The sequence below is a fragment of the Parambassis ranga genome, chromosome 14, assembly GCF_900634625.1.
Source record: "Parambassis ranga chromosome 14, fParRan2.1, whole genome shotgun sequence".
NCBI lineage: Eukaryota > Metazoa > Chordata > Actinopteri > Ambassidae > Parambassis > Parambassis ranga.
The window spans coordinates 19,966,323-19,992,215 of NC_041034.1; the positions used below are offsets into that span (position 1 = coordinate 19,966,323).

At 40.5% G+C, this 25,893-nt stretch overlaps 1 protein-coding gene across 3 annotated transcripts; it reads right to left on the bottom strand.

The window, feature by feature from the left end:
• Positions 1–430: 430 nt before the first annotated feature.
• On the bottom strand, positions 431–25,519 carry hlcs (holocarboxylase synthetase (biotin-(proprionyl-CoA-carboxylase (ATP-hydrolysing)) ligase)). 3 transcript variants are annotated; one of them, XM_028422262.1, is made up of 12 exons: positions 25,405–25,513; positions 25,093–25,311; positions 20,926–21,066; positions 16,001–16,163; positions 14,602–15,623; positions 13,372–13,551; positions 11,797–12,077; positions 3,437–3,504; positions 3,115–3,275; positions 2,274–2,388; positions 1,322–1,535; positions 431–1,153 (listed from the first exon to the last, which is right to left on the bottom strand). In XM_028422262.1, the coding sequence occupies exons 1-12, from the start codon at positions 25,414–25,416 to the stop codon at positions 982–984; spliced, it is 2,748 nt and encodes a 915-aa protein (XP_028278063.1). In that variant the 5' UTR covers positions 25,417–25,513; the 3' UTR covers positions 431–981. The 3 variants fall into 3 exon arrangements, with proteins under 3 accessions (XP_028278063.1, XP_028278062.1, XP_028278064.1); XM_028422261.1 differs by having other exon boundaries at positions 25,093–25,519; XM_028422263.1 differs by lacking the exon at positions 20,926–21,066 and having other exon boundaries at positions 25,093–25,519.
• Positions 25,520–25,893: the final 374 nt, after the last annotated feature.

The following is a 25,893-nucleotide window of genomic DNA, read 5'->3' on the forward strand; positions in this document are numbered from 1 at the left end:
TTGGTTCATACATTTATTCATATAACTAATCTCAGAATCCTTACTCCTGCATGCAAATATGACTTATTAATAGCCTTATTAAATATTGACACGTGGGCTGCTTAAACAACAGAAGTTGATGAATAAAACACCTCAAGAAGTAAATTTGGGCCCTGTAAGAGAAAATAGGTGAACGTTTTTTTTTTTTATTACAAATGCATGGTAGTATACACTAAACACAAAATAATGATATCCTGTGGTTTATAAACAGTTTAACTGAGCATTTAAATGCATAAATGAACAACTTTCTATTAGCAGAAAGTGTACACTGAAACATAACGATAACGTTTGCAGGTTAAAATATAGCCAAACAAACAAGAACACAATCAGAACACAATACTGTGATATGCATAGTTTAAAACATATTTAATTTGAAAATGCCACAGAGAAGTTATTTTTTTATTTTTTTTTTATTTTGCACTTCATGCCTGCAACACAAATCCTGGCCATGCTCAGCAGGGTCATGTTTACCGGTGTGTAACATTACCATCATGTTGTGGTTGTGCTATTATTACCGATTGTTGGAATTCATAGGAGACACAGTTGGGCTAGAGGGGACAAAAATACATGGAAACAAAAAGACAGTCTTATTGCTTGGAAAAACCTTTGTCAGTAATAATTCTCATATTAAGTTTAACATTGTCAGTTGTTAGCATCTGTCCAAGCAGATTTGGCCTGTAATAGCAATACAAGAGACATCTACTAAAAGAACTTTTTGTATTTGTGTAATTGCTATGTAAAAGTTTGTGTATAGGCAGGTTAACATGGTACGCCATATGTAGCGCCCCTTCTCCAGTTTTCAATAGTGTCTCCCGGTAACCTCAATGTAAGAATCAGTGTAAGAAAAGCGGTCCCACTCTAAACCAGTAACAACTTTTCAAATTCAACACATTTCAACAAATTGTTCCATATAGTGTGCTGATGGAGATGGTGATTTTGGTCCTAACGCTGCTTGATGACTATAAGGTTCTTGAGCATGTCAAATGAGTTTCCATCAGGCTCAACAGAGATTACTCCCTGCTCTTTGCTGTGCACCTGAAGAAAACCGTTGTGGTCTAGACCAACCACTTGAGCTTCGGGTCCTTCCTCACTCCAGAGATGGACCTGAGTCCCACTGGAACCAAGAAAATTCAGATAGTCATCACAGAATTCAGATGACGCCGTGCCATCTGTATCAATCAGTAAATAAATTAATCTAATTTTTTTTTTAGATATAAATGTAATTAAATGCTTACATTTCTGGTTTTAAATAACAACAGCAGGTGTGTGCAGGTTGAGATACCTGTGAAGCCATCTTTTATAGTAGATGGGAAGGATGGCCTCTGGACCTCCATCCTGGAAGCTGCTGATGAGGGACTCCAGACAGGTGACAGTGCGAGCAACGAGCTGGCTGCAGCTGAGAGGCTGCAGGCTGCAGCTATGCTTTCTGTTGTATTGCTGGATCATGTCATTGATGCACACTGTTGGGTTGCTGTTTGTCACATTGAAGCCACAACCTGTAGGAACATTTTCAAAACATTCATTTCCTTTTATGATCTGCATATGGTCTAAGCAAATACTCCTCACAAAAACATGGTCCATAAACTACAAGACAAAGGAAGACCTAAGTACCTGAAATCCATTTTTGGTTAATTAAAGTCATATTACTATGGAAATAACAGCATCACCCTTTACTAAACAGAAAGGTTTTAAGTCTAGTCTTAAAGGTGGAGGTGGCGTTTGCCTCTTTAATCCAGATTGGTAACTGGTTCCATAGTAGCGGTGCCTGATGTGCCTTCTACCTTTATGAATCCTAGGAGCTACAAGTAAACCTGCACTCTGAGATCTGAGTGTTCTATTAGGAATATATGGTACTATTAGATCCTGCAAGTATAATGGAGCTAGGATCCATATGTATACTGTACCCACTAGCTGTTGTGTACACACCCCCACATATAATTAGGCTTATTACAACAGATATATAGGAGGGCTATAGGAGGATGACAAGCTTGTACCACTTCTGGAATGTATAAGGTCAGTTTGGTATCATAGCATAACTGAAGTATTCACATTTAAGATGTCCATTATGAAAACAGTCTCACTATTACGACTATTACGTTTGTGTAGTTTTTCCACAAAGAAGACTTTCTTTACAGAGAGCTAGCCATGAAACAAAGGGGAGCAACATATTCTATAAATCATAAGTAAACATGAATTCAGAATGAGTGTGTTAATCCAGTGATGAGGGCTCCTACCTATGAGCAGATAAAAAGTTGATCCTATTACAGTAGAAGTCACCAGGACTCCCCCAAGCTTCATCAGATCACTGTAGTAGATGTCATTGGGCCACTTCACCCTTAGGTCAATGTCCTGATAAGGGTTCAAAACATGCATTACAAATACGATTATACATGACATGTCTTCTTTTGGAGTGACCTACAGACATGTAAAAAGCAAGTGCAACTTTAGGACATAATATAAGAAATCATCTGGCAGGCCTTAAAATCAATTAAATACAAAGTCAGATGAATAACACATGACATGTTGTAGGCATCTCATAATTTGAACAAACATAAAGCGATAATGTGTGACAAACTCACACAGTACAGCCCATGATTAAACTTTTGAACACCTGCTGATGATCAGTTCATCAAGTACTGATGATCAGCAGCACCTGCTGCAGCTCACACAATTAAATCCTATGAAGCAGTAAGTGTATTGCTCACGCTTTTTTTTTTTCATTTCTGGCTTCATTTTTGCTGAATAAATAATGGCATGGTTAAAAAAACAAGTTATGCGTTGTTCCTCCGAAGTTGTATTTGCTACTAGAAGTTATGTTTTTAATCAAAACGTTTGATCAGTTTTCAGTGTAATCGTGTGGCAGACACTATTACAGGAGTCTACTACACTGACAACTGAGACTGCAAAGCCAATAAGAGCAGCTCCTGAAGCTTGACAGTAGAGATCATATTGTCACCCATAATCAACACCTTATGCCTAAACTTACAGCATGACAGTTTCCCCTCATACTGTATATGATACACAGATAACAGACAATGTTATTGCAGGGATACAAGAAACAGGGGAGGTTGATACCTGGTATCCTGGAAGTGTCCGCACAGCCTCTACTATAGCGAGAGCAGCCAGATGCTGCAGGAAGGGAATCCTCTGACCAAGCCTGGAGCTCAGCTCAACCTGGACACTCAGAGTAAACATGGCACACCCAAGAGGGCTGAGCCAGGCGTTCTTGCCTCGACCTACAACAACAGTGGCAAAACACAGGAAACATGGTAAGTGCTACAATATATGTATAGCATATGTCCACCAACACTATGAGTTACAAATAAAACCAAGATTTTAATGTTCAGCCGAGGGACACAAGTATGTATTCAGGTTTAAAGTTTGCTGTAACACTGACCTCTTCCCTTGGTTTGTCGGGCAGCTACTGCTATTACACCCACATCCTTTGGTGAGCGGACAGTCAGTCTGAGGGGAGACAAGAATGGTCACAGAAATGTTGAACAGCTGTTAGTTTATGTGAATAACATTTACAAGTGATCATCAACGCATCAACTGCTTGGTGAAACATTTGGAAGCTGCTGATGAGGATCATGTCAAGATCTGCAGACATCTCCCTGCCCACCAAAAAATCCAGACTGATGCGTTTACAGCAGTGCAAGTGCACTTGGTTATTTAAATTGCAGGTGTATCAGCACAGGCAATCCACAGACCATAGTTATTTACACAAGTGATTACATCAATGCTGAGCTAGGGACTGTTGACTACAAGAAAGAAAATTAAAAAAATGTTTGCACATTCTCTTTCATCTCCAAATGCAATTAAAGCAGACCCAGAAACCCAAGGCAACTGCCCTCTGTCAGTTAATGAACAAAGATCAGGCAGGGGCCTTTCTCTTATTCTGATGCAAATTCGGTTTGTAGTCAATCACCTTAAGCCCAGTCCTGGAGAGAGAGGGTGCCCCACATCTACAGACACAGCTTTGTGGGCGACTTTCTTCTAAAACAGGATAGATTGGATAGCTCAATATGGACACTGAACTCTTGGACTACTGCTAACACTGTACTGTGATCTAAATTTATTACGCAAGTTAAGCATGATGGATGTGGCTTCTCTGGTACTCACACATCAAAAATGCCACTACATGTCCAGTTCAATATGCAAAGATACTTAAATATATATCTCTGGTATCCGATTTTAAGATAAAACTCTTGTGCACCAAGACTTTAATGCTTTTACACACAATGGGTGGCTGTCAATAAAGGAGGAGTGCTGTGATGATGTGTTTTAATGTGTTCGTGTGTACTTAAGTGATTTCTGCGTAGGCCAGCTCAAGGTTGGAATGTTGAGGGTGATTACATTCCTTAAGTTAATCTCACTTTGAAAGCACAGCTGCTGAATGTTGCAAGCCTTCCGCAGGTCCCCAGTCTTAATGTTTTAAAGGTTGTGATTAATAAGAGAATGTAAAGTGGTGATAATAAGCAATTAAGGAAAGAGAAAAAGTGAAAGCAAATAGATTGCAGATGCGGGACCCCACACCACATCTGCTAGATGTGCGATACCAGTGTCGGGTCATTTTTTTTTTTTCCTTTACATTATCTGTATATTGCAGTGAAATATGCAGATATCTATAGGTACTCTATCAAGTATATTGCATCTTATTTGTTTTTATGGAATTATTGTTAATGCAAACACCTTGTTTGAGGACTATTTAAGTTTAAGATAAAGTCAACATGGTTGACAGCATATCATTACACACAGGAAGAACAAGTTCTGACATTTGCATTAAAACTGTGTGCATCAATGGTGGTCTTGGATTTCAGAGAAGAGGCTGAAACATTACTATAATCAGTACTCGCCTGGCTTGCTTGTAAAAATAAACGTAACCTTCACAAAATGACTGAGACATTTGCCAAAAGACAGAAGCTCTGGTGAAATAGACACAGAGTGCCGTCATCTACAGCACTTGGTCTAATAAAACTGCAACATTAAAATGCAAAGTAGCACACTGACAGACAGAGGCGTCCCACCAAGGACTCTTTGTTACAGGGGGGATCCAGTAGGTCAGAGGGGGAGAAGATCTGGGAACAAAGGTAGTGGAGGTTGAGAACAAAAGGGTTCATAAGCTACCCCAAAATCACTGCTGCACACATACTTGATGACTAAACAGAGAAGCCTGCTTTTTTACAGCCACCTCATCCAAACAAAGCATCAAAAGTAAGTGGAGATACACTATTAATAGAAAAACAGGAAAAAATATGCATCCCTGACATATGCAAAACCCATGACATTACACCATGTTCTATAGAAAGTCTAGTTAGTTATACAGGGGGATTTGTGATCAGATAAGATTTTTCTGAAAGCCATTATCTCCCAACACCCCCCCCCAAAAAAACCCTCTCACTTTACAGATTAAAATATCTCAGTTTAAATGATTATGTTTGGCACAAGGCTCATTTTTGAAACAGGATTTACCCTGAAAAAGTGTGTTTGCATTGATCATCCAGTAGCATCAAAGGGTTGATCAATAAGAGAGGACAAACTAATCTGTAAATGTAATTAATTGAGCTAATCCTATTTAGTGAGTAACAGTGCAAATTATCATTTCCAAACAGCAGTATTGGAAGTGATCAGTGAGAGAGGGCTGTTCCATTACCACAGGGCAGCTGAGCCACCAGTGAATGACCTTGTTTTGTCGACAGGGCCAACCTGGTGAAACAACACAGCACCAGCCACCACTATACACCTTTAAAAACATCTGCTACACAGAAACCAGTTCCACCAAAAGTTTTTCATTTTTTAAAAAAATCAGATCACTCATTGTTTTAAAATTGTTTTACAGCATGAAATGGAGTTTGAATTGGGACTAGGATGCATTCAATGGAAACACACACATAAAATACAAGGGGCTGTAAATGTGAAAGCTTTTCTAATAAAATCGTTAAGCCTCTTAGTCAACTTGATTGATTTTGTATCAACTCAGATTCCATGATGTCACTACTCGGACAACTCTCAGCAAACTGAAGATACATGTTTCTAATCAGAATATATACCATCATTAAAAATAGTCAGTTGGCGGAGCAGTTTTAATTCAGATGTAATAAATACCTGCCCTATGCACAAACTTCATGGTCTTTCCTCCTCTTTCCTTAAAATGACTGGGCCAGAGAACGGGGTTCGGAGGACATCTCTCTCACTGGATGTAAAAACACTTCACCATATGTTCCTCTGAATAAGAAATGAGGACATTTAGGCATCTGCTTACAATCTTTTATAATTGCAAGTGGAGCATGCAGGGTCAGTAGGGGCAATTTGATTTTTATGGTCAAACCTGTTGCCACAGATTTTGTTTTTTCTGTGGTTTGTCGTTTTTACAGGAAACAGGACCTAAATCCATACATTGTCAGCTTGGATATTGGATTGCTTGTCAAAACAAACAGTCATTTCTGGTGGGACGTTGCACAACAACTGGAACAGTTTTTGGCAAGGATACATTTTATTCAAATGTCAAAGTATAAAGGGATTACTATACTGTTCTGTATAGGAGGCCATTCAATAAAGATATATTTTAATATCAAATTAAGTCTCTCAGTCAGTCTAGGTTTAAAGGCAAAGTTTCGATTTTCAAGTATTGGCAAAAAGTCATGGCAGCTTGGTTTAAAATCAAAATAACATACTTCTCCACTTCACATGGAAAACACAGAACTGATATGACCACAAGATAATCAGAATGTATTTCCATTTATCCATTTAGAGAGAGGTGGGGGGAGTGTTTCACATCTGAGCCTGGAGTTCTGACAAGAAAAAGTCAACATATAGGAAGTGTTGCTGCAGGCACAGGGATCAAGTTCAGCAGAGCAGGAAAAGAATCATTATGTTCTCTGCACAGCTAAGTGGTTTCTATAGTCTCTTATCCCAACTGATTCCAGCCATAAACACTTTCACACTCTTAACACTCCCACATTAGCAGCCAGCGATCACACAACAAAAGTTAATCAACAATGAGATGAACAGCGACAGAAATCAAAAATTCAATACGTTTATTTGCATCTACTAATTTTTGCAATGTGAGTACAGTTATAAATCATGGCAGGGTGCAATCTGGACCATCTATCCACTATCAGTCTACATATAGAGACAAACAACCATTCACACAACCCCAATTTAAAGCCCCCAATGAACCTAACAACCACACCTTTGGTATGTGGGAGGAAGCCGGAGTACCCCGAGACAACACAGGCACACAGAGAACGAGCAAACTCCACACAGAAAGGATGAGGGGAAACCCTTTCAGCTTTGAGGCAGCAGTGCTAACCAGTAACATCTAGGAAATTCAAGGTAAATGTATTTGGGGAACAACCTGACGGTCACTGTGTCAAAAGGAAATGACGACAGCAACTCCAGGTTTTAGGTATGGATGCACATGGAACTACATCACCAATTAGCTGGTAGTTAATAAAATATTGCTATGTAACTTCCTCTGGGCAGATGTGATGTCTTGATGAAAGTGAAAGTGACTAATCCCAATATTGAACCTGCTTACACTTGTTGGTCAGAGCTCTGATGTGGGTGAACAACACGAGTCAACACAAACTACACGCCGTCATTTTTGTCTTTGTTTCTGTCAAAAAATAAAGACATCTGTCACATTTGTATAAAACACTGATATGATTATTCATGATAAGGTGATACTTTCTTGCTCATATTGTTGACTATGAAATCATCGTTTGTTTAACAGCATGCATGGTAACAGCTTTTGAATATCCACATAGTGTGACATGGGCCAACCTAAAAATGAGGCAAAACTTCCCCAACTGGGAACACTTAAGGTCTGCAAGCAGGCTCACTGCTTCTCCTTGTCTTTGTCCACCACTACTACCACCACCACCACTGATGCTGCTGCCAGCTGCCTAGAAGTATTTTTCATTTTCTCCAAATCAGTCACAAGAAACAAAGAAACTGAGAAGTAACTATATTTGAATTAACATTATTAGCTGAAAGTAGAAATACATTCGGCATTTCAATCGTTTTAAATGACAGGCATTCTTCTCCTATCATGTTCTGAGTTCATAGACTATTCACAGGAACAATTTACACTTCAACAGATTTGCTTGAGAGAATATAAATCAGCTGCATTCAGGTTGAGGTACGAGAACAGCTGTCAAAGGGTTTTCTCTAAAAATATCATATATATTATGAATACTTAATAAATACAAATGCTAAGAGAAATATAACAGGCATTCTTATAACAACATTAATCAAGGCTCCTCCAGAGGGACATCTGGAAACTCAAACATTAACAGTGAAATCGCACTGCAGCAACAGATTTGGGGTTATAAGGCGTACTCATTCACCCTGCTTGAGTTTCTGTGTAACCCTTATGACAAGACTGCCTGTTCCAATCAGCTCAGCGCTGCTCCACAATCCATTTTTCAAACTTTATGACAGTTTTAATTGCTCCCACCTGCTGCCTGATTGACCTGTTCAACGGCCACTTTTACTCATGTGTGGATGCAGACAAAGAAGTCTATTAGGTACAACTTGCCTTCGCTGCAGTGAGGTCACTTTGCATTAAATTACTTCCAGTCAGTCTACCTTCCCACCCCAGTGAATGGACACTGACATATACACAAATGCAAAGTGCCAAATGCCGAAACCACTTGAACACTTTAAAGCTGTATCGTCTACTTTCTTTTTATCACTCTGCTAGATCCACTTCTCTTTCATCTTGCCAAAAAACTAAATTAAAGAAATATAAGGCATGTCTCAAATAATTCATCCTTTAAAATAAAAATAAAGTTTATTATAAACTTTTTAGCCTGTTCTGGGATGAAGGTTCTTTCAGGTGTATAACGCTGTCTTTATACTCACAGCCCAGTAATACAATTGAAAAAGAGCATCAGTTTATCTAATGACGAGAAGAATGATTTCAGTAAAACCTTAGTGATACATTGGTAAAGCGCTCAGAAACTTGGACAAATCTCTCAAGACAAGAACAAGGTGGTGGGCAAACTGTGCAATACTCTGAATCCCAGTGTTTCCATTTGACATATAGTTAAATGTGTTTGTAAGATCCTCCATTAAAAATAGCCGTTCTGTGATATAATAAAATGTATGAAACCACATTCATTTCTTAGCATTCTACATTGATAGTGCCTGTATCATCATTTGTTTCATATATGCACTGATCTGCAATCTTCTGATGGAGCTGATGGGGGAGACGTTTCATGCCCTTTTCACCAAACTCAAATATCCTGCTGTGAGTTTTAAGATTCAACTCGGTTTAAAGAATTAACCTTATGACCCAGTGGTAGCGTCTACCATCTTCCATGGAGTGATCTGCTGAAACAGCATTTCATAAGCTGACAGAAAGAGCATGAACAGACTAATAAGAAAAAGGCCACCTCTGGATTCTGGGTTACTCCCTCAAGCCTGTGGAGGTGGTGAAGATGGCTGGGTGTCATAGTGGTACACAGAAAACAACGTGACTTTTATAGATAACCAGGAGACTTTCTGGGGAAAACCTGGTCTGATAAGGAGGGGTGGCATTCATCCCACCAACGATCTCTTGCATCCTTTCCCATGTATGGCAAAGATGTGATGGCCCAGGGGAAAAAATGTTCCAGAGGTGATGTCGATGGTGCTGGCAATATCTCAGAGGAGGACTGATAAGAATGTCTGTGCAACGTCGCGGGTTACTGAAGAGGGGCTGTGTTTTACACAAGAAGCCAACCATGACACACTAGAGAAAGCGGGGACTTTTCCCTCCTGGTCCCCGCTTCGTAACGCCATCGTATTCGAACGTACTTGCCCCTCAGGTTCTTTTCACTTCTTCATACACTCCACCACATCCATACCAACAATCTTCAAAATATCTTTCCAAGAATTCAGTGCCATCTGGCAGTCTTTATACTGAAGTGACAATTAGTTGAATAAATGATATTTCTTCACTTTTTCGATAAGTCGTTCTTCAATCGGGTCCATAATAACGTCTGTAGTTAACATGTTTCTTTTTTTAAATGGTGGCACAGGTGAAGAAATAGCAGAAATACACTGTAGAAATATGTTGCCACCAAGCCACCTGCCAACTCGACAAGATGTTACAATTTTTTGGGGGTGCATGTCAAGCCAACGCATAGGGCTCTGCAATGCTGCAGAAGGCTATGCAGGGGTATGCTGTTGAATCAATGGAGAAGTATAAATCCGGCTTTGTATTGCTGGGACTCAGAACCCTCTCCTCCCTGACCACTCCTTAATAACTTTTGATTTTACATAGATCAGCACATAATAAAAAGGTACAGCAGGTGTCTATCAGAGAATGCTGCCTCTATAAGATGCTGTCATGTAATTTTACTGCAGAAATTGCAGAAATGGATTGCCTTGTAAAAGACACTGCAGCCACAAAAGAAGGAGGTTTTGTATATATATTTTCTTTATATAGTCATAGGAGAAGCTCTATGGTACAATTGAAATATCTGAATGTTGAAGCAGGTATTAACATGAATAGAAAGGAGGTGGTATTCCTACGAATCAAAGGAATCCCAGAGGGTCTGGAGTTCTGCAAAAAAAGAACAACCCGTGCTCTCTCTTTAACACTGTAGCCAGGCTGGCAAAGAGTTACAGCTCTGTGGAGCGGTGCATTCCTGCAGCTCTTATTAGTGAAGATTTTATGAGTTGTACTTATCCACGATGCCTGAGGAAACACAGCCATAATTCAGACTACAGGCATGTCTTAAGGACATAAAGGACTGGATGACCTCCAATTTCTTACTACTAAATTCAGGCAACAACTGAGGTCATTGTTTTTCCCCCAAACATCTCAGAACTAGATTTTGTGATCACATTCTCTCTCTGGATGGCATTACTTTGGCCTCCAGCACGACCTTGCCGTTATCTTTGATCAGGACATGTCGCTTATCCTTCATATTAAACAGGGGCCGTATTCACAAAGATTCTTTAGCGCCAAGACTTTCCCCTAGTAGTGAAATTCTGAGAAATTCTTTGAATTATTGAGAATTTCCCCTTATAATTAAGACTCAACCCTAGTAAAGATAAAAGTGATTCACAAAAGATCTTAAGATCTTAGCCCTTAAGAGGGGTCTTAAGGAGAAAAACTGTTAAGAGTAGAGAGGAGGACTTTTAAGAGGCTTAGGAGTTCCTTAAACAGAGAGGACAGGAGGAGAAGGAGGAGAGGAGAAACGTCATCCAGACTATGGATGACAGTGAACTATTAAAACGCTGCAGATGCCCAAAGAATATTTGGGCATATTAAATACAATAAAAAAAGATAATATTGTGCCTGCCTGTTAAGATAAAGCAGTATATCCCATATCACAAACCCCAACTTTCAGTCTGCTCCTATCCCAGAGTCGCTCTGAGAATTTTCTTAAAACACTTTTAATTTAATTTAACTTATTGTCAGGATGTCCACATTACTCCATTAACAGCCTGCAGCTGATCCAGAATGCAGCAGCTAGAGTTCTGACAGAAATCAGAAAGATGGATCATATCTCTCCTGATTTAGCTTCTCTTCATTGCCTTCCAGCAAAATCAAGAATAACCTTCAAAATGTTCCTTACTCACAAGGTTCTTATATTCCAAACAGAACACTCAGATCTTGAAATTGAGTTGAAAATAAAATTGAATTGAATTCAGTGCATGCAAAATGACCACAACGAACTGCCGTTTAGTCTACATGATCATCCAAAGACAAAATACTACTGCTACCTAAACATTAAAGACTGATAGAATATGCATTACCCTTCTAGCAGGTCCATGGTTGAAGTGGTGATGTCAGCATACAGCACAACGTGCCCCAGACGGCTAGTCTTCAGGTTCCTGCTGTAGGTCTCCATACTGAATTGCGCCCAGCTCTGGGACATGGGAGAATCAGTGACCATTGCCAGGCAGTCTTCAGGGAGCAGAAGGTTGTCATGAAGCTCAGAGCAGAACACCATCTTGAGGGATGTCTTAGACAAGGTAAGGATACCATTTTGATCAGTGTGCTTTTTTAGCCACTCCAGCAAGATGTCTTTGGTCTCCTGTGTGGAACAGAGAGGAGCAAAGTAGTGTAAGCAGTGTTTAGTCATTTGAATCATTTAATGTTTACTGCTAAAAGTTCCTATGGTTGTCAGTATATTATTAACCATTAAGGGATTTCAACTCAATTCTTCTACTATTTTGATCCAGTTTGCAAATTGTGTTCACATTCACAACTGTGTAATTAATGATTTAAGAATATTTAATGCAAGGGACTGAATAAAATAAGTAATTTAAACTTCTCTTTTTCTATTCTTGACTCCAGGGCCTCCTGCTTTTCCTTTTAGGCAGGATGCTACCAGCTGTAACTTCAGGTTTTTCTGTTTTTGGGGAGGGCAGGTCCAATTCGTAATTGCATTGCATGACCTCTGAGGGTTACCAGACTTTATTAACCCCAGTAGTGATGTTGTTCCAGCAGGTCTGTCACCCTTTAAGGTCCCTGGTATTTAGTTTTTGTTATGGCTATTTGGTGCACACTTGTTGTCCTATTGATTCTTGTGTTGTGAGTAATTTGCACTGTGTTTCTGTACTGGTATGTCAAGTTGATGATGATGCTGTCTTAATTTGAACGTGTTTTGTTTTTGAGGTTTCAGTGCGGTAAAGTTAGTGATTCACACTAAAACATCCTGACAATATATATAGATGTTTATTGTCAATTTAAGCTTCACAGAGCTGCTTTCCAGCAACCCCTGCTTCTGTGCTACCTGGAGCTCTGACTCCCCCTAGTGGCGGTTTGCTATTTAATGCATTAAGCAAGCCTTCTCTCTGGTCAACCACTCCACTAGTCATTATATAAGTTAGGAAAGCAACAAATAACTGTATTATATTACAATTTCATAATAATAATAGTGCTTAAAGCCCTCAGTCATTTGGACTGGACCTGCAGTCTGTCTACTGTGCCCATATAGTTGCATGTATTTACAAAATTAAGATTGTTTCCATATGTGTAGCATTTCTTAATATCTATATTATTGATGGAAAGATATGTGACCAGGAAAATACCACTAGGAATTAGATTTTCATCCTCACACCCTTTAAGACTCATTATTATACAGGTATTTATGTATAGATACAGGCATTTAGCTCCATTATTTTCACATATAACATAACAACAGATCTATTGTATTGATTGATTCAAAGCTGGGTGAGCTTTGAATCAATCAATACAATAGATCTGTTCTTATAAATACCTGACAAGAGTATAAGTGGCATCAAGGTCAGTTCACTGTGATTTGTCAGACCTCTTGCTCCTGCTTGAGATGGTATGACATATTATGTGAGGACAGGGGTTTTTACCTGGGAAGTGCCCAGTAGATGGACCGGGCTTGGGGCTGGAATCTGAGTCATTTCACAGCTGAGGCCCAGCGAGGTAAGGATTTCTGTGAGGACTTCATAACGCAGTGCGTTGCTGACCTTTAGGTCATCAAAACCCTCTGGTGGCAAATTTTGGGACTCGGGTGTAATTTCAAAGTGGACCTGTAGGAATATAAAAAGAAAGGTATCAAATGAAAGAGAAAACGGGAATCTACTATAGGTCCAGTCAGTCAGCCATGTATGATAATTAATTATCTATATTCATTTTATATTCGTTATAATATAAATAACAATATCACTGACTTAACTTTTTTCTCTCCCTATTACAAACAATAATCTGTAACCGGCAATGTCTTTGTCGACAGTAATAATGTACATATGTGCTACATGTATAGTGTCCTGCTTCTCTCTCTTTCTTTCTGTCTACTACTTCTTCTCCGCCTTATTAGGTTTGCTTAATTGAAGCAAGGCGTCTGGACTTGTAGAGTTTTCTTGAAGACGTTTTGCTGCTCTTACAAGCAGCTTCATCAGTTCTAACTGTTTGGTGGGGAAACATGGTTTATATGTAGTGGAGGACCTCAGTGGGTGGGTGTGGGTGAAACTCACAAAACATCTTCAAGAAAACTCCAGAAGGCCTTGCTTCAATCGTCTCTACTAATAGTAGCAGAATGATAAAGAGAAATGTTTGTCCTACAAAATGGAAAAGGTTTAGAATAAGGTTATAAAAATCTCCTCAAGGGTATAGAAATAAATTGAACTAGTAAAGCCTATAATAAATTCTTGGCTTTGTAGAAGCCTTTTAATTATCACTCAGTCTGTTTCAACATCCCCATCCTGCAAACATGAAAATTTGCCCTTTAATAAAAGATGTTGTTGATGACATATTTATGTGAGTTATTACTGGTGTTACGTAGGATAAAATTGTAATGCACTAGTACTACTCTTAAACCCATGGGAATGCCATGACATTGGCAGCGCATTTGAAAGAGAATGAAGGAAAAAGGGCTGGTGTTCAGGACAGTATGTCACTCGGAGCTGTCACTTGCTCCAGAGGCCTCTTAATGCTCATAAAGTCACATTTTTCATGTCTTCATCAAAGAAGCTAGTGTACACATGATAAGCTGTTAGTGTGTTTTATAATAATAATAATAACAATAACAATAATGATAATAATAACTATTATTATCATCATTTATTTACATTTGTCTTTACCTGGCAGAGGACAGCCTCGCCGCCGTCACCTCCGTGGGTTACCCTGATGATGACCATGCCTCTCTGATGAGAAGCATCCCCCTTAAGTTCACCCCAGAGCTCTACTTCCCCTCCTCCTTGAGTATCCCTGATGTAGACCTTTCCACTTGCTAACACGTTCAGTTCCAGCTCTGTACTGTCTTCCCTGGTGAAGCACAGCCTGCTGACTTGCATGCGTTGCCTCTCCCTGACTTCAAGACAGAGACCTGCTGGGCACAGAGTGGAAGCTATCCCCAGGACCTTGCCACCCTGATCCAGGTAGGTGAGAAAGCGTGTCTGAAGCTGGGGGCTCAGGGTTTCCTCTTCTGCCAGTACCAGGAGCCTTGTGTTGTCCAGCCAAGGGTCACTCAGTGCTTGTTGTGGCTGAAGGGGATATATTATGTTTTCTTCCATGTTTATACATTCTGATAAAAGCTGATAAACTGCCTTAAAACGCTGCTGGCAACCACCTGTGTACACAAGAACATTTGGAGGTTTACTTTTACTTTTACATTGTCCACTTTGGCCATCATGGCCAAGTTCATCCAAGCACTCATCCACACTATCTGGCTCTATGGAGTTATCATCAGGGAGGTCTGGAATGTTTTCAGCTGAGGCATATTTGACAGACAGGATGGTGCTGTTCTCCAGTTCCAAGCATTCATGGCAGCTAGACAGATGGAGGTGGTGTCCATGTCCCTCCATGTGGTGATGACTCCCCAGGGAATGTTCCTCCAAGTCAGCGACAGATTCCTGGTCGTGCGTAATGCGAAACGGCTCCGAACCTCGTCGCTCCTCTAATCTCCTCTTTGTGCCTGGAATAAGGAGAAGGCTGCCTTTACGGCACTGCAGGAGCTGGGGGTCAGCTTGCAGGTGATAAGGTGATTTCTCGGGATCAACCTCTTCAGTTCTGCTTCTGAGAAGTAATGATGTCACGTTCTTTGGGCTTACTGGACACTGCTTCTCCAGTAGCTCAGTTAGGGTGGATTCTTGGATGACAACAGCTGAGTGAAAGTGAGAAAAATGTCAGTCTGGTGCCCTGTAAAATAAAACCTATTACAAGTATTTCTGTAGGAAAAACAGGACTGCTAGTTCAAACTTGAATGAAAACAAGCATTAGGGTTTATCATAACGGCCCAAGCGTGAAACGGGCGAGAGCCCTATTGTAATGCAAGGAATTATTATTATGATTCTCCTATGTTCCTATGTTTTTTTTTGACCCCCTGAATGTGCTCAAAAAGTCACCAAACTTTACCCAAAATTGTCCCGTTGCCATGGGCGTGGCCAGAAGGCTCTGGTTGGTATATAAATACATAAGTAACACACATGAGTCATAGTATGAAAATGCACACAATGTGAAATAAAATTTAAGGCCACTCACGGACTATCTTTGAAGGCACAAGTCCATTGTCCAGCTGAAGGCGATCTTCAATGAAAGCTACTCCAAGACGACTGAAGTTATCCACACTGGCCTGAGCCACAGCCCTGAATGGCTGGCCAGGACTACAGGCCAAAGGGAGACAGTAGTCAGACCACTTCAGCACCTGCGCACAACACATAAAAGTTTATATCGTGTCCAATACACCATGTTAAAAACAAAAAACAATACCTAGTGAAATATGCAAGTTTCAGTGCAAGACTTTCATCAGGCAAGAGGGTTATGACAGTGTGTTTATGTGCATCAGGAGCATTAGGCCAGAGTGTTGTAAACACCACAGGGCACATCTGCAGTCTCTCACCTAGATGACACAGCAGACATCATCGATTCTATCTGACAGCCGACCACATCATAGTAAGAAAGTATAATCTCTCTATAAGCCTCTAAAGACACAAGCACTCTTACAATACCTAAGCTCTTCCAGAAATGCAGCTTCTATAAATCTGCTTTTAATATTGATAATATATTGTTCCTCTACAGCTGTCAATAATAATCTAAGCCACAAAGCTCTTATGAACAATCCACATATCACTTACAGGTAATACATATCACTGACTACTTGCAGTTGGACAAGGAGTCATATATTAATCCTAAGTGAGGGAGGTAAGGGGTTCATAAGCATCATTTATCATTCACTCCCTAAGGAGAAAATATAGAGTAAATATAATACAATTTAATAAAATATGAATATTTTCTCATGGTTAATGTCCTTTGGTGGTAAAGAGGCCTGTACTGCCACAGAAACCTAGTCAAGACATTCAGTATCATTGTGAGCAGCATCACTAAGGTTCACAGCTAATGTATAAACCTAATACATTCTACCTTGTGTTTTGGGCTCCTCCTTCCTTGTCGTCTGATATTTACAACAATATGGATTCCACATGGACATTTTATCATACAAATCAAATGTGAAGATAAAAGAGACAAATATTCATCACCCAGAAATGTTGAAAGAAAAATCATTTTTAAAATGATCCTCTCAGAAGGAGCAGAACAATATTTCTTTCTAAGATTTGTATTTCCATCAAAATAGTTAACAGTTTGATCACCACTGGATTAACATATGACGTTGATGTGATGTCAGATCACTCATTAATAACTTTTGACTTCTCTCTTTCAGACCTACCAGCACCTGAGGAAAAGGTCTACTACAGCAGATGTCTGTCTGAAGACGCCGTAAAGCAGTTTAGGACAGCAATCCTACCAGTACTCCCCACAGTCCCAAGTACTGACGGGGGTACCAACTTAAATGTTACTCCTGCAGAGCTGGACCGCTTTGTCAACAACACTGCAGACACACTACACTCAGTCTTAAACAGGATTGCTCCACTGAAGAAGAAGAAAACTACAAACCAGAAGAGGCTAGCTCCGTGGTACAACTCAAACATCCGATCACTGAAACGGATTACACGTAGGATGGAGAGGATGTGGCAGTCCTCTAAATCAGATGACTCCCGGAGGATCTGGAGAGACAGTCTGCTGACGTATAAGAAGGCCCTTCGTAAAGCCAGGACAGCCTACTATTCATCACTAATAGAAGAAAACAAGAACAACCCGCGCTTTCTCTTTAACGCCGTGGCCAGGCTGACAAAGAGCCACAGCTCTGTGGAGCCTCGCATTCCTGCAGCTCTTAGTAGTGAAGACTTCATGAGCTTCTTCACTGATAAAATCACCACTATTAGAGGACAAATCAACCACAATCTCTCTGTGACCGCTGAGGATACACCGCCACTTCTGGAAATGGATCCTGATCTAACTCTGGACTGCTTCGCGCCCATCGGCCTCCCTGAGCTGACCACCAGCATCAGCAAGTCTAAACCTACTACCTGTCTTCTGGATCCGATCCCTTCACAGCTCCTCAAGGATGCTATTCCTCTGATCGGAGACTCTATATTAGGACAGATCAACTTGTCTCTGGAAACAGGATATGTACCACAGGCTTTTAAAACTGCTGTGATCATTCCGATACTTAAAAAACCTTCACTGGACCCGGACGTCCTAGGAAACTACAGACCGATCTCCAACCTCACCTTTATCTCCAAACTACTCGAAAGAGCTGTTGTAAGTCAGCTAAACGACCACCTGTGTAGTAACAGTCTGTTTGATGCTTTCCAGTCTGGTTTCAGAGCCCACACAGCACAGAAACAGCACTGCTTAAAGTCACCAATGACCTCCTCATGGCATCGGACCGGGGTCTCATCTCTGTACTCGTTCTACTGGATCTCAGTGCTGCCTTCGACACCGTAGACCATCGCATCCTGCTACACAGATTGGAACACGAGATCAGGATTACAGGAACAGCACTGCGCTGGTTTAAATCATATTTATCTGACAGATTTCATTTTGTTCACACTAACGATGTGTCTTCCACAGGTACAAGGGTTAACCACGGTGTTCCACAGGGTTCTGTGCTCGGACCGATCCTGTTCACCCTCTACATGCTCCCTCTAGGAAACATCATCCAGAAGCATGGCATAAACTTTCATTGTTATGCTGATGATACCCAGCTGTATTTATCCATGAAGCCTGAAGAAACGGAGCCGCTAGTCAGACTACAGGCGTGTCTAAAGGACATAAAGGACTGGATGTCCTCCAACTTTTTACTATTAAACTCGGACAAGACTGAGGTCATTGTTTTTGGACCGAAACATCTCAGAACTAGTTTATCAGATAATACTCTCTCCCTGGATGGAATTACTCTGGCCTCCAGTACGACTGTGAGGAACCTTGGAGTTATCTTTGATCAAGACATGTCGTTTGTCTCTCATATTAAGCAGGTCTCCAGGACCGCTTTCTTTCACCTGCGTAATATTACTAAGATCAGGAGCATCCTCTCTCAGAGTGATGCTGAAAAGCTCATCCATGCTTTTGTCACTTCAAGACTGGACTACTGCAACTCTTTATTGTCAGGATGTCCACATTACTCCATCAACAGTCTGCAGCTGATCCAGAACGCAGCAGCTAGAGTTCTGACAGGAAGCAGCCAAAGGGATCATATCTCTCCTGTCCTAGCGTCTCTTCACTGGCTCCCAGTGGACTCAAGAATACACTTCAAGATCCTTCTTCTAACCTACAAGGCTCTTCATGGACTTGCTCCGTTGTATCTGCAGGACCTGATTGTACCATATGTTCCTAATAGGACACTCAGATCTCTGAGTGCAGGTTTACTAGTAGTTCCTAGGATTCATAGAAGTAGAATGGGAGGACGAGCTTTCAGCTATCAGGCACCGCTATTATGGAACCAGTTACCAATCTGGGTCCGAGAGGCAGACACTGCCTCCACCTTTAAGACTAGACTTAAAACTTTTCTGTTTAGTAAGGCGTACAGTTAGCCTTAGACCTAGTGTGTAGCACAGCTATGCTGCTCTAGGCCTACGTTGTCGGGGGGCACAAACATGATCCACTGAGCAGTTTCCCTCTCACCCTCTAACCTCTCCTTTTCTCTCCTTAGTCTGGCTCACACTGGTCTCAAGACCTGGATGATGACCTGCAGTCCGGCCCGTGAAGTCTCTCTTGCTCTACGTTGTCGGGGGGCACAAACACGATCCTCTGAACACCCTCTGACCTCTCCTCCACTCTCCTTAGTCTGGATCATACTGGGTAATATCGTCTCATAATCTGTGTTAACTGTCTTCCTTGTAGTTCTGTGCCTCGCTCTCGCTCTCTCTCTCTTTGCAGGTCTCAAGACCTGCATACTGACCTGCAGTCTCTCCTGTGCTCATCGACTTCACTAGCCCCTGCTGCTCATCTTTACTATCAAATTACTATTCCTACTTATGGACCGACGATATATATAGATATCTACTACAATATAATCACTGTTTCATCTTGCTGTCATGTTTGCTCTGTACTGTATCATGTTTGTATCATGTTTGCTCCTCTCTCCCTCTCTCTCTTTCTCCTTCATCCTCTCTCTCTCTCTCTCTCTCTCTCTCTCTCTCTCTCTCTCCCTCATCCTCTCTGACTAGCAGCAGGACTGGTTCCCCCTTAAGTTGACGGGTCCTGCTCAAGGTTTCTTCCTCTTAAAGGGAGTTTTTCCTTGCCACAGTGCTCTTAGGGGGGTTCCTGTGAAGCGCTTTGAGACAATGTCTGATTGTAATATGCGCTATATAAATAAAACTGAATTGAATTGAATTGAATTGATGTCCATGTAGGGTACATTTATTGTAAATAGAGAAGGTTTAAAGAAAAGGTTAGGGAGAACCAAACACAAGGGAGAAACAATTAGGCTTATCTTCCATTTTGTCTATTTCCTCCACACTTCCTCCTCCTCTTCTTCTACAACCAGCCAGCATCAGCAGGATACTCAAGGTTCTCACAGTTTCATCCTGTTAAAAGGATGGAACATTCTTTTTTCTTGCCAGTGTGGCTTTACCTGCTTTCTAGGTGATCAAGCTATGGTCTCTTTATTAGGTTTCTGTGGCATTGAGCTAGTGTTGTTAGTAGCCAGTGCTTTTCATTATAACAGTCAGAAACACATAACAGGAGGATAAGCGTGTGGGTGTGTTGCAGTGGGATCACACTTAAGTCTGATTACTTTCCTTTTGAAAATACGACTTTACTATCTTTATCAAAGACAGTAAATCTCATCATCAGCCATTAGCCTGGTGAAGGTATTGCACCACGCTGTTGCCTGCAAGTCAGTATACTGTGGAAGTAAGAAGTTCTCCTCACTTGGCCTTGTTGCTAACGTAGCAATGTTTCCAAACAATGCTGTTTGCTGAGCAAATTTACACCAAAGCCCATAGCTTCCAGTGTTTTCCAGTTACATAATTTAAAAAAAATAAAAAAGCCTTTAAATTAAAATTGTTCGCTATTAGAATGACTGCCCTGAGTAATGCAGGTGTTAAGGAATGTGTGGTGCCTACTTTCTTATTTGATGTGTGAGGAGAAGGGTAGTCCACTCTGTGTCCTGTAGCTTCTATGATGAATGAAATATTCTCTATTCGTGGACCACAAACCAGAGAGGACCCCAAAAGAATAGTCCATTTGCTAAGGTCATCACATGCCTGGGGACACATAGACACACAGACAGCATAGCAAAGAATTATTCTAAACACTAGAGGGCATTCTGACAAAGAATAGTTGTTAGAGACAAGAGCCAGGAAACACTTTCAAAGCAAGAACACCAGACACTGTTAAAATGAAGGATTAAATCAGACAGTGACACAAAAGCATTCAGGTTGCAGTTACGGTACTTGATATAAAAACACAAATCATCGAATCACATTTCACAAACATACATTTACTGCTCTGGGTCACAATCTTAACTGATATCAATCTTGGATTCCATAACCATGTTTTTATGCAAATTTCACCAAAGAAATACTTTTAGGCCTGTTTTACATGATGCATATTCCAAATCCTCCTCTTTACCAATTTATTTAAAAAATAAAATAAATTTAGTCAAAAAAAGTCAGTCAACTTTTCAACCTCTCAAATCTGTTAATGGCAAAAGAAAGTGAACCTCCAGCGAGCATCTGTCAAGAGGTGTTTTCAATCATGTGATGAAATTAAGGCAGTGTGCCAGTGTGTTTTATATAAACATACAGGGTTCAATTAAAAGCCTGGTTTACACAGCAGGTGTTAGTAAAAGTGTATCATGGCATGAACAAAAAGGAGTTGTGTTTTTGCTAATCAGGCTAGAAAAGGTTAACAAAACTCTCAAAGACTCCACAAATCCAGATTCGCTGGAGTTCAATCGATTGATTACACAAGTCTGAGCGGTGTCTATGTTGTGTCCCCATGAGGTCACAGGAGTCCAGGGCAACTTTCTAACAAAGTGCCTTCTTCAACTGACTAATCTCAGTGTTGACTAATGTAAATATTGATCAATCCACCATCAGGAGAACAACTATAAGTGCATTGCAACGCTGCTTTCTAAAAAATAATTTAGTTTACTTTGCTTATTCAAGGGGGTTGTAGGTAAAGTTGCCCAGTGCTATTTGCTCTGGTTATTGAACTGTTGGCACAACCACCAGATACAAAAGTATCAGAGGAACTGGAAATAATTATCATTATAAAATCTCGCTGTATGTTAAAGATATTTGATTTTTTTTTAAATACTCCAAATCATTCCTAAATGAACATATGTGAAGTAAAGCCATCTCCTGAACTTTTCATTGGTCCCCAGCAGAAGTTCTTGAAACTTTGAACCTCAAAATTCTCCTTCTTATTTACAAGGCTCCTAACAGAGTAGGTCTGTCCCAGCCTTAGCACTGGCTCCCCTGCGTGCTGTGTGCAAAGATGTTGACTATACACCTTCCACACACATGACTGCACCCTGCCCCAAGTTTGCTGATGATGCAACGATGAAGAGCTCATCATTGTTGGACACAAGTCCTCATACTGGGATGAGGTGGAGCAGCTACAACATCTATAACCTACGGTAAGTGTGCATGTACGGAGGGTTCTAGTGCAGTGGAAAACATTCTGCAACATTCTTGTTGCAAGGAGGCCACACCCCAAGGAGCTAATGACTTGGCCTGTGGACCTAACATCCCAGGTCATGAACACAATTGTGTGGACTTCAGACCACAGGTCCAACATGCACTTCATCCACTGCAGTTTGCCTGTGAAGAGAAAGTAGGTATAGATGATGCCCTCCTCGCCGGGGACTCTCTTACAGGGCCGGTAAATCTGTTAGGATCATGTTCTTTGAATTCTCCAGCGCATTTAATACCATCCAGCCCCTGCTACTAAGTGAAAAGCTGAAAATAATGGGTGTGGCGAGGTGAATCACAGATTACCCCATTAGGAGCTCCACAGGGAAGCGAGCTCTCCCTGTACGTCTCTGACTTTAAATACAACTCGAATGGACAGGAAGAGGAGTACAGTAGTCTGATCAGGGACTTTGTGGCATGGTGCAGGTCTAACAGTCTACAGCTCAACACCACCAAAATCAAAGAGGTGGTGGCCGACTTCCTGTTGGCCCAAACCCAGGTCTGGAGCTAGACAACAGACTGGACTGGTCCCCAAACATGGACGCCCTCTGGTAGAGCTCTCTACTCTACTTCCTGAGGAGGCTGGGGTCCTTTAACCTCTGCCAGAAGCTGCTTTAGGACACACCACTGGACAGCACTGTACTCACATGGGCATTGTGACTGTTTGTGACACTCTTTTCTATTTGCACAATAATAACTTTTTTTCAATAACCTGAACTCTCACATCTTTAAAGTATATTTTATAATATATATTTGCACATGTGATGCTGGCACCCAGCACCTAATGACAGCTCTCCTACTTACGGACCCATGTTTATTCTGTACATGTACTTCTTTTCCTTCTATGTTGTCTGTTCTAATGCTAGTAAAATCTATCTAGCTGTCTAGGTGGTGAGAGAGACTGAGGTTTGGTTATCACTCTGTGAGGGGGGACGCTGTTAAGTGTACTTTTGTTGTTCCTTCAAGAATCAGAGCATGTGTCAGTAAAACCATGTCCATTCAACTAATATGGACAAACTTTTATACTTCTGGATTTCTTATCAGCCCTGCTATAAAATTCTCAGGCCTTACAGCACTTTGACCACCAAAGTTTGTCCTTACATTTGATAGTGAATACACAGAAAGTGCCCCCCACAGCCACTTTATGTTATGTGCGATACATTTTATTATTTTAATGGCATCATTGGTTGACTCATCACTGCTGCTATGCACTGCTTTAGCAAATATGAAATCATATATCCTACTGAATTTTACTCCAATCCTGTCTTGCACACGCTCACATTAATGCCTAGTATATGAACCACAATTCTAAGTGTTCCCTAAAGCTTAGTGGACATGGAGAAGGTAACCAGTCATACAAAGCGAACCTGCTGTGAAGCCTAAACGTTATATTTGTCTTTGCATTAGAGACAAACGAACCTTTGACTTTACAAGATAGAACAGGGTCAGTTTGTTGCAAGAGAATAAGTCGCTCACAAACATCCAACTAATCATATGTTATTGTATCAAAATCCTTTAAGCGACCTTAACAACGTGCAGAACTCATTAGTATGGTATGATTAGTATTAGTATGGAATGGTTAGTATTAGTATGGTATGGTTAGTATTAGTATGGTATGGTTAGTATTGGTATGATTAGTATTAGTATGGTATGGTTAGTATTAGTATGGTATGGTTAGTATTAGTATGGTATGGTTGGTATGATTAGTATTAGTATGGTATGGTTAGTATTAGTATGGTATGGTTGGTATTGGTGTGATTAGTATTAGTATGGTATGTTTAGTATTGGTATGGTATGGTTAGTATTGGTATGATTAGTATTAGTATGGTATGGTTAGTATTAGTATGGTATGGTTGGTATGGTTAGTATTAGTATGGTATGGTTAGTATTAGTATGGAATGGTTAGTATTAGTATGGTATGGTTAGTATTATTATGGTATGTTTAGTATTGGTATGGTATGGTTAGTATTAGTATGGTATGGTTAGTATTGGTATGATTAGTATTAGTATGGTATGGTTAGTATTAGTATGGTATGGTTAGTATTAGTATGGTATGGTTGGTATGATTAGTATTAGTATGGTATGGTTAGTATTAGTATGGTATGGTTGGTATGGTTAGTATTAGTATGGTATGGTTAGTATTAGTATGGAATGGTTAGTATTAGTATGGTATGGTTAGTATTAGTATGGTATGGTTGGTATGGTTAGTATTAGTATGGTATGGTTAGTATTAGTATGGAATGGTTAGTATTAGTATGGTATGGTTAGTATTAGTATGGTATGGTTAGTATTGGTATGATTAGTATTAGTATGGTATGTTTAGTATTGGTATGGTATGGTTAGTATTGGTATGGTTAGTATTAGTATGGTATGGTTAGTATTAGTATGGTATGGTTAGTATTAGTATGGTATGGCCTTCACTAGCAGTCGCCTGGTACGTTTATTCAATGTAAACCGTAAGACGGAAACATTATTTCGAATACTGTTTCCGTAGCAGAAAACAAGGCAAAACTGTGACCCACTTCTGGGCTTAATTCAGCGCAGGCCCCGTCAAGTCGTGTCATTTAACGGAACACTGGCTCTGATACCCACCTGGGGCTCCGTGACATAGACGGCCTTGTTTCCCAGCTGGAGGAAGACGTTGTCCTCGTGATTAAACGGGCCGGGGTGCCGGCGTGGGGACGTATAGCGTCCAGTCGGTGGCGTTGTGGCCGGTGTCGACCCAGAGCTTGAGCAGATGCTAAAACTGAAGCCGAAACTGCGGCTGTTCAGTTTAGACAGACTGTTGCGGATCAGCACCGAGTAGCACTTCTGAAAGCGCACCCACAGATAGACGTAGCACAGCGTTATTAACATCTTACGCAGCATACACGGAGATGGTCATCGTGGCTGTTGGCGATTAACCTTAAAGCTCATGGCGGACACAACACAGCTGGCTGTCAGGCTAACTGCTCCTCGACCTGTTCATCTCTTATTATTATTATTGTGCGTCTGCGCAGCCTGTCTTCTTCTTCTTCTTCTTGTTCTACTACTACTTCTTCTTCTTTTGTTTAATAGCGGATGGCAACCAACGTTTGAGGTGCATTACCGCCACCTACTATGCTAGATCTACTATGCTAGTCTATCTATCTATCTATCTATCTATCTATCTATCTATCTATCTATGAAATAAATATAAAAATATATATTAAAATAAATAAATAAAACCTCTACTTTCTCTTTATTAGTTCTAGCGTCTTTAAAAAAATAAAAACAACGCACTGCATGTCTCTCTCACCAGTGAGAACATTTTTAATATTTAGCTCATTTATTCCATGCTTGAATCTTTTTTGCAACTTTCTTCTCTTTGCTTTATATTTCCGACAGCCTTGAATAACACACTCCACTGACTCT

Excerpts from the sequence above, each read along its gene's own strand:
- hlcs (XM_028422261.1), bottom strand. The coding sequence starts at position 25,368 with ATGCTGCGTAAGATGTTAATAACGCTGTGCTACGTCTATCTGTGGGTG. Across the intron at positions 12,078-13,371 it reads ATCTACTGGGCACTTCCCAG|GAGACCAAAGACATCTTGCT; the intron begins GTAAAAACCCCT and ends TGTTCCACACAG. Across the intron at positions 2,389-3,114 it reads GGACACTTCCAGGATACCAG|GACATTGACCTAAGGGTGAA; the intron begins GTATCAACCTCC and ends AACCCTTATCAG.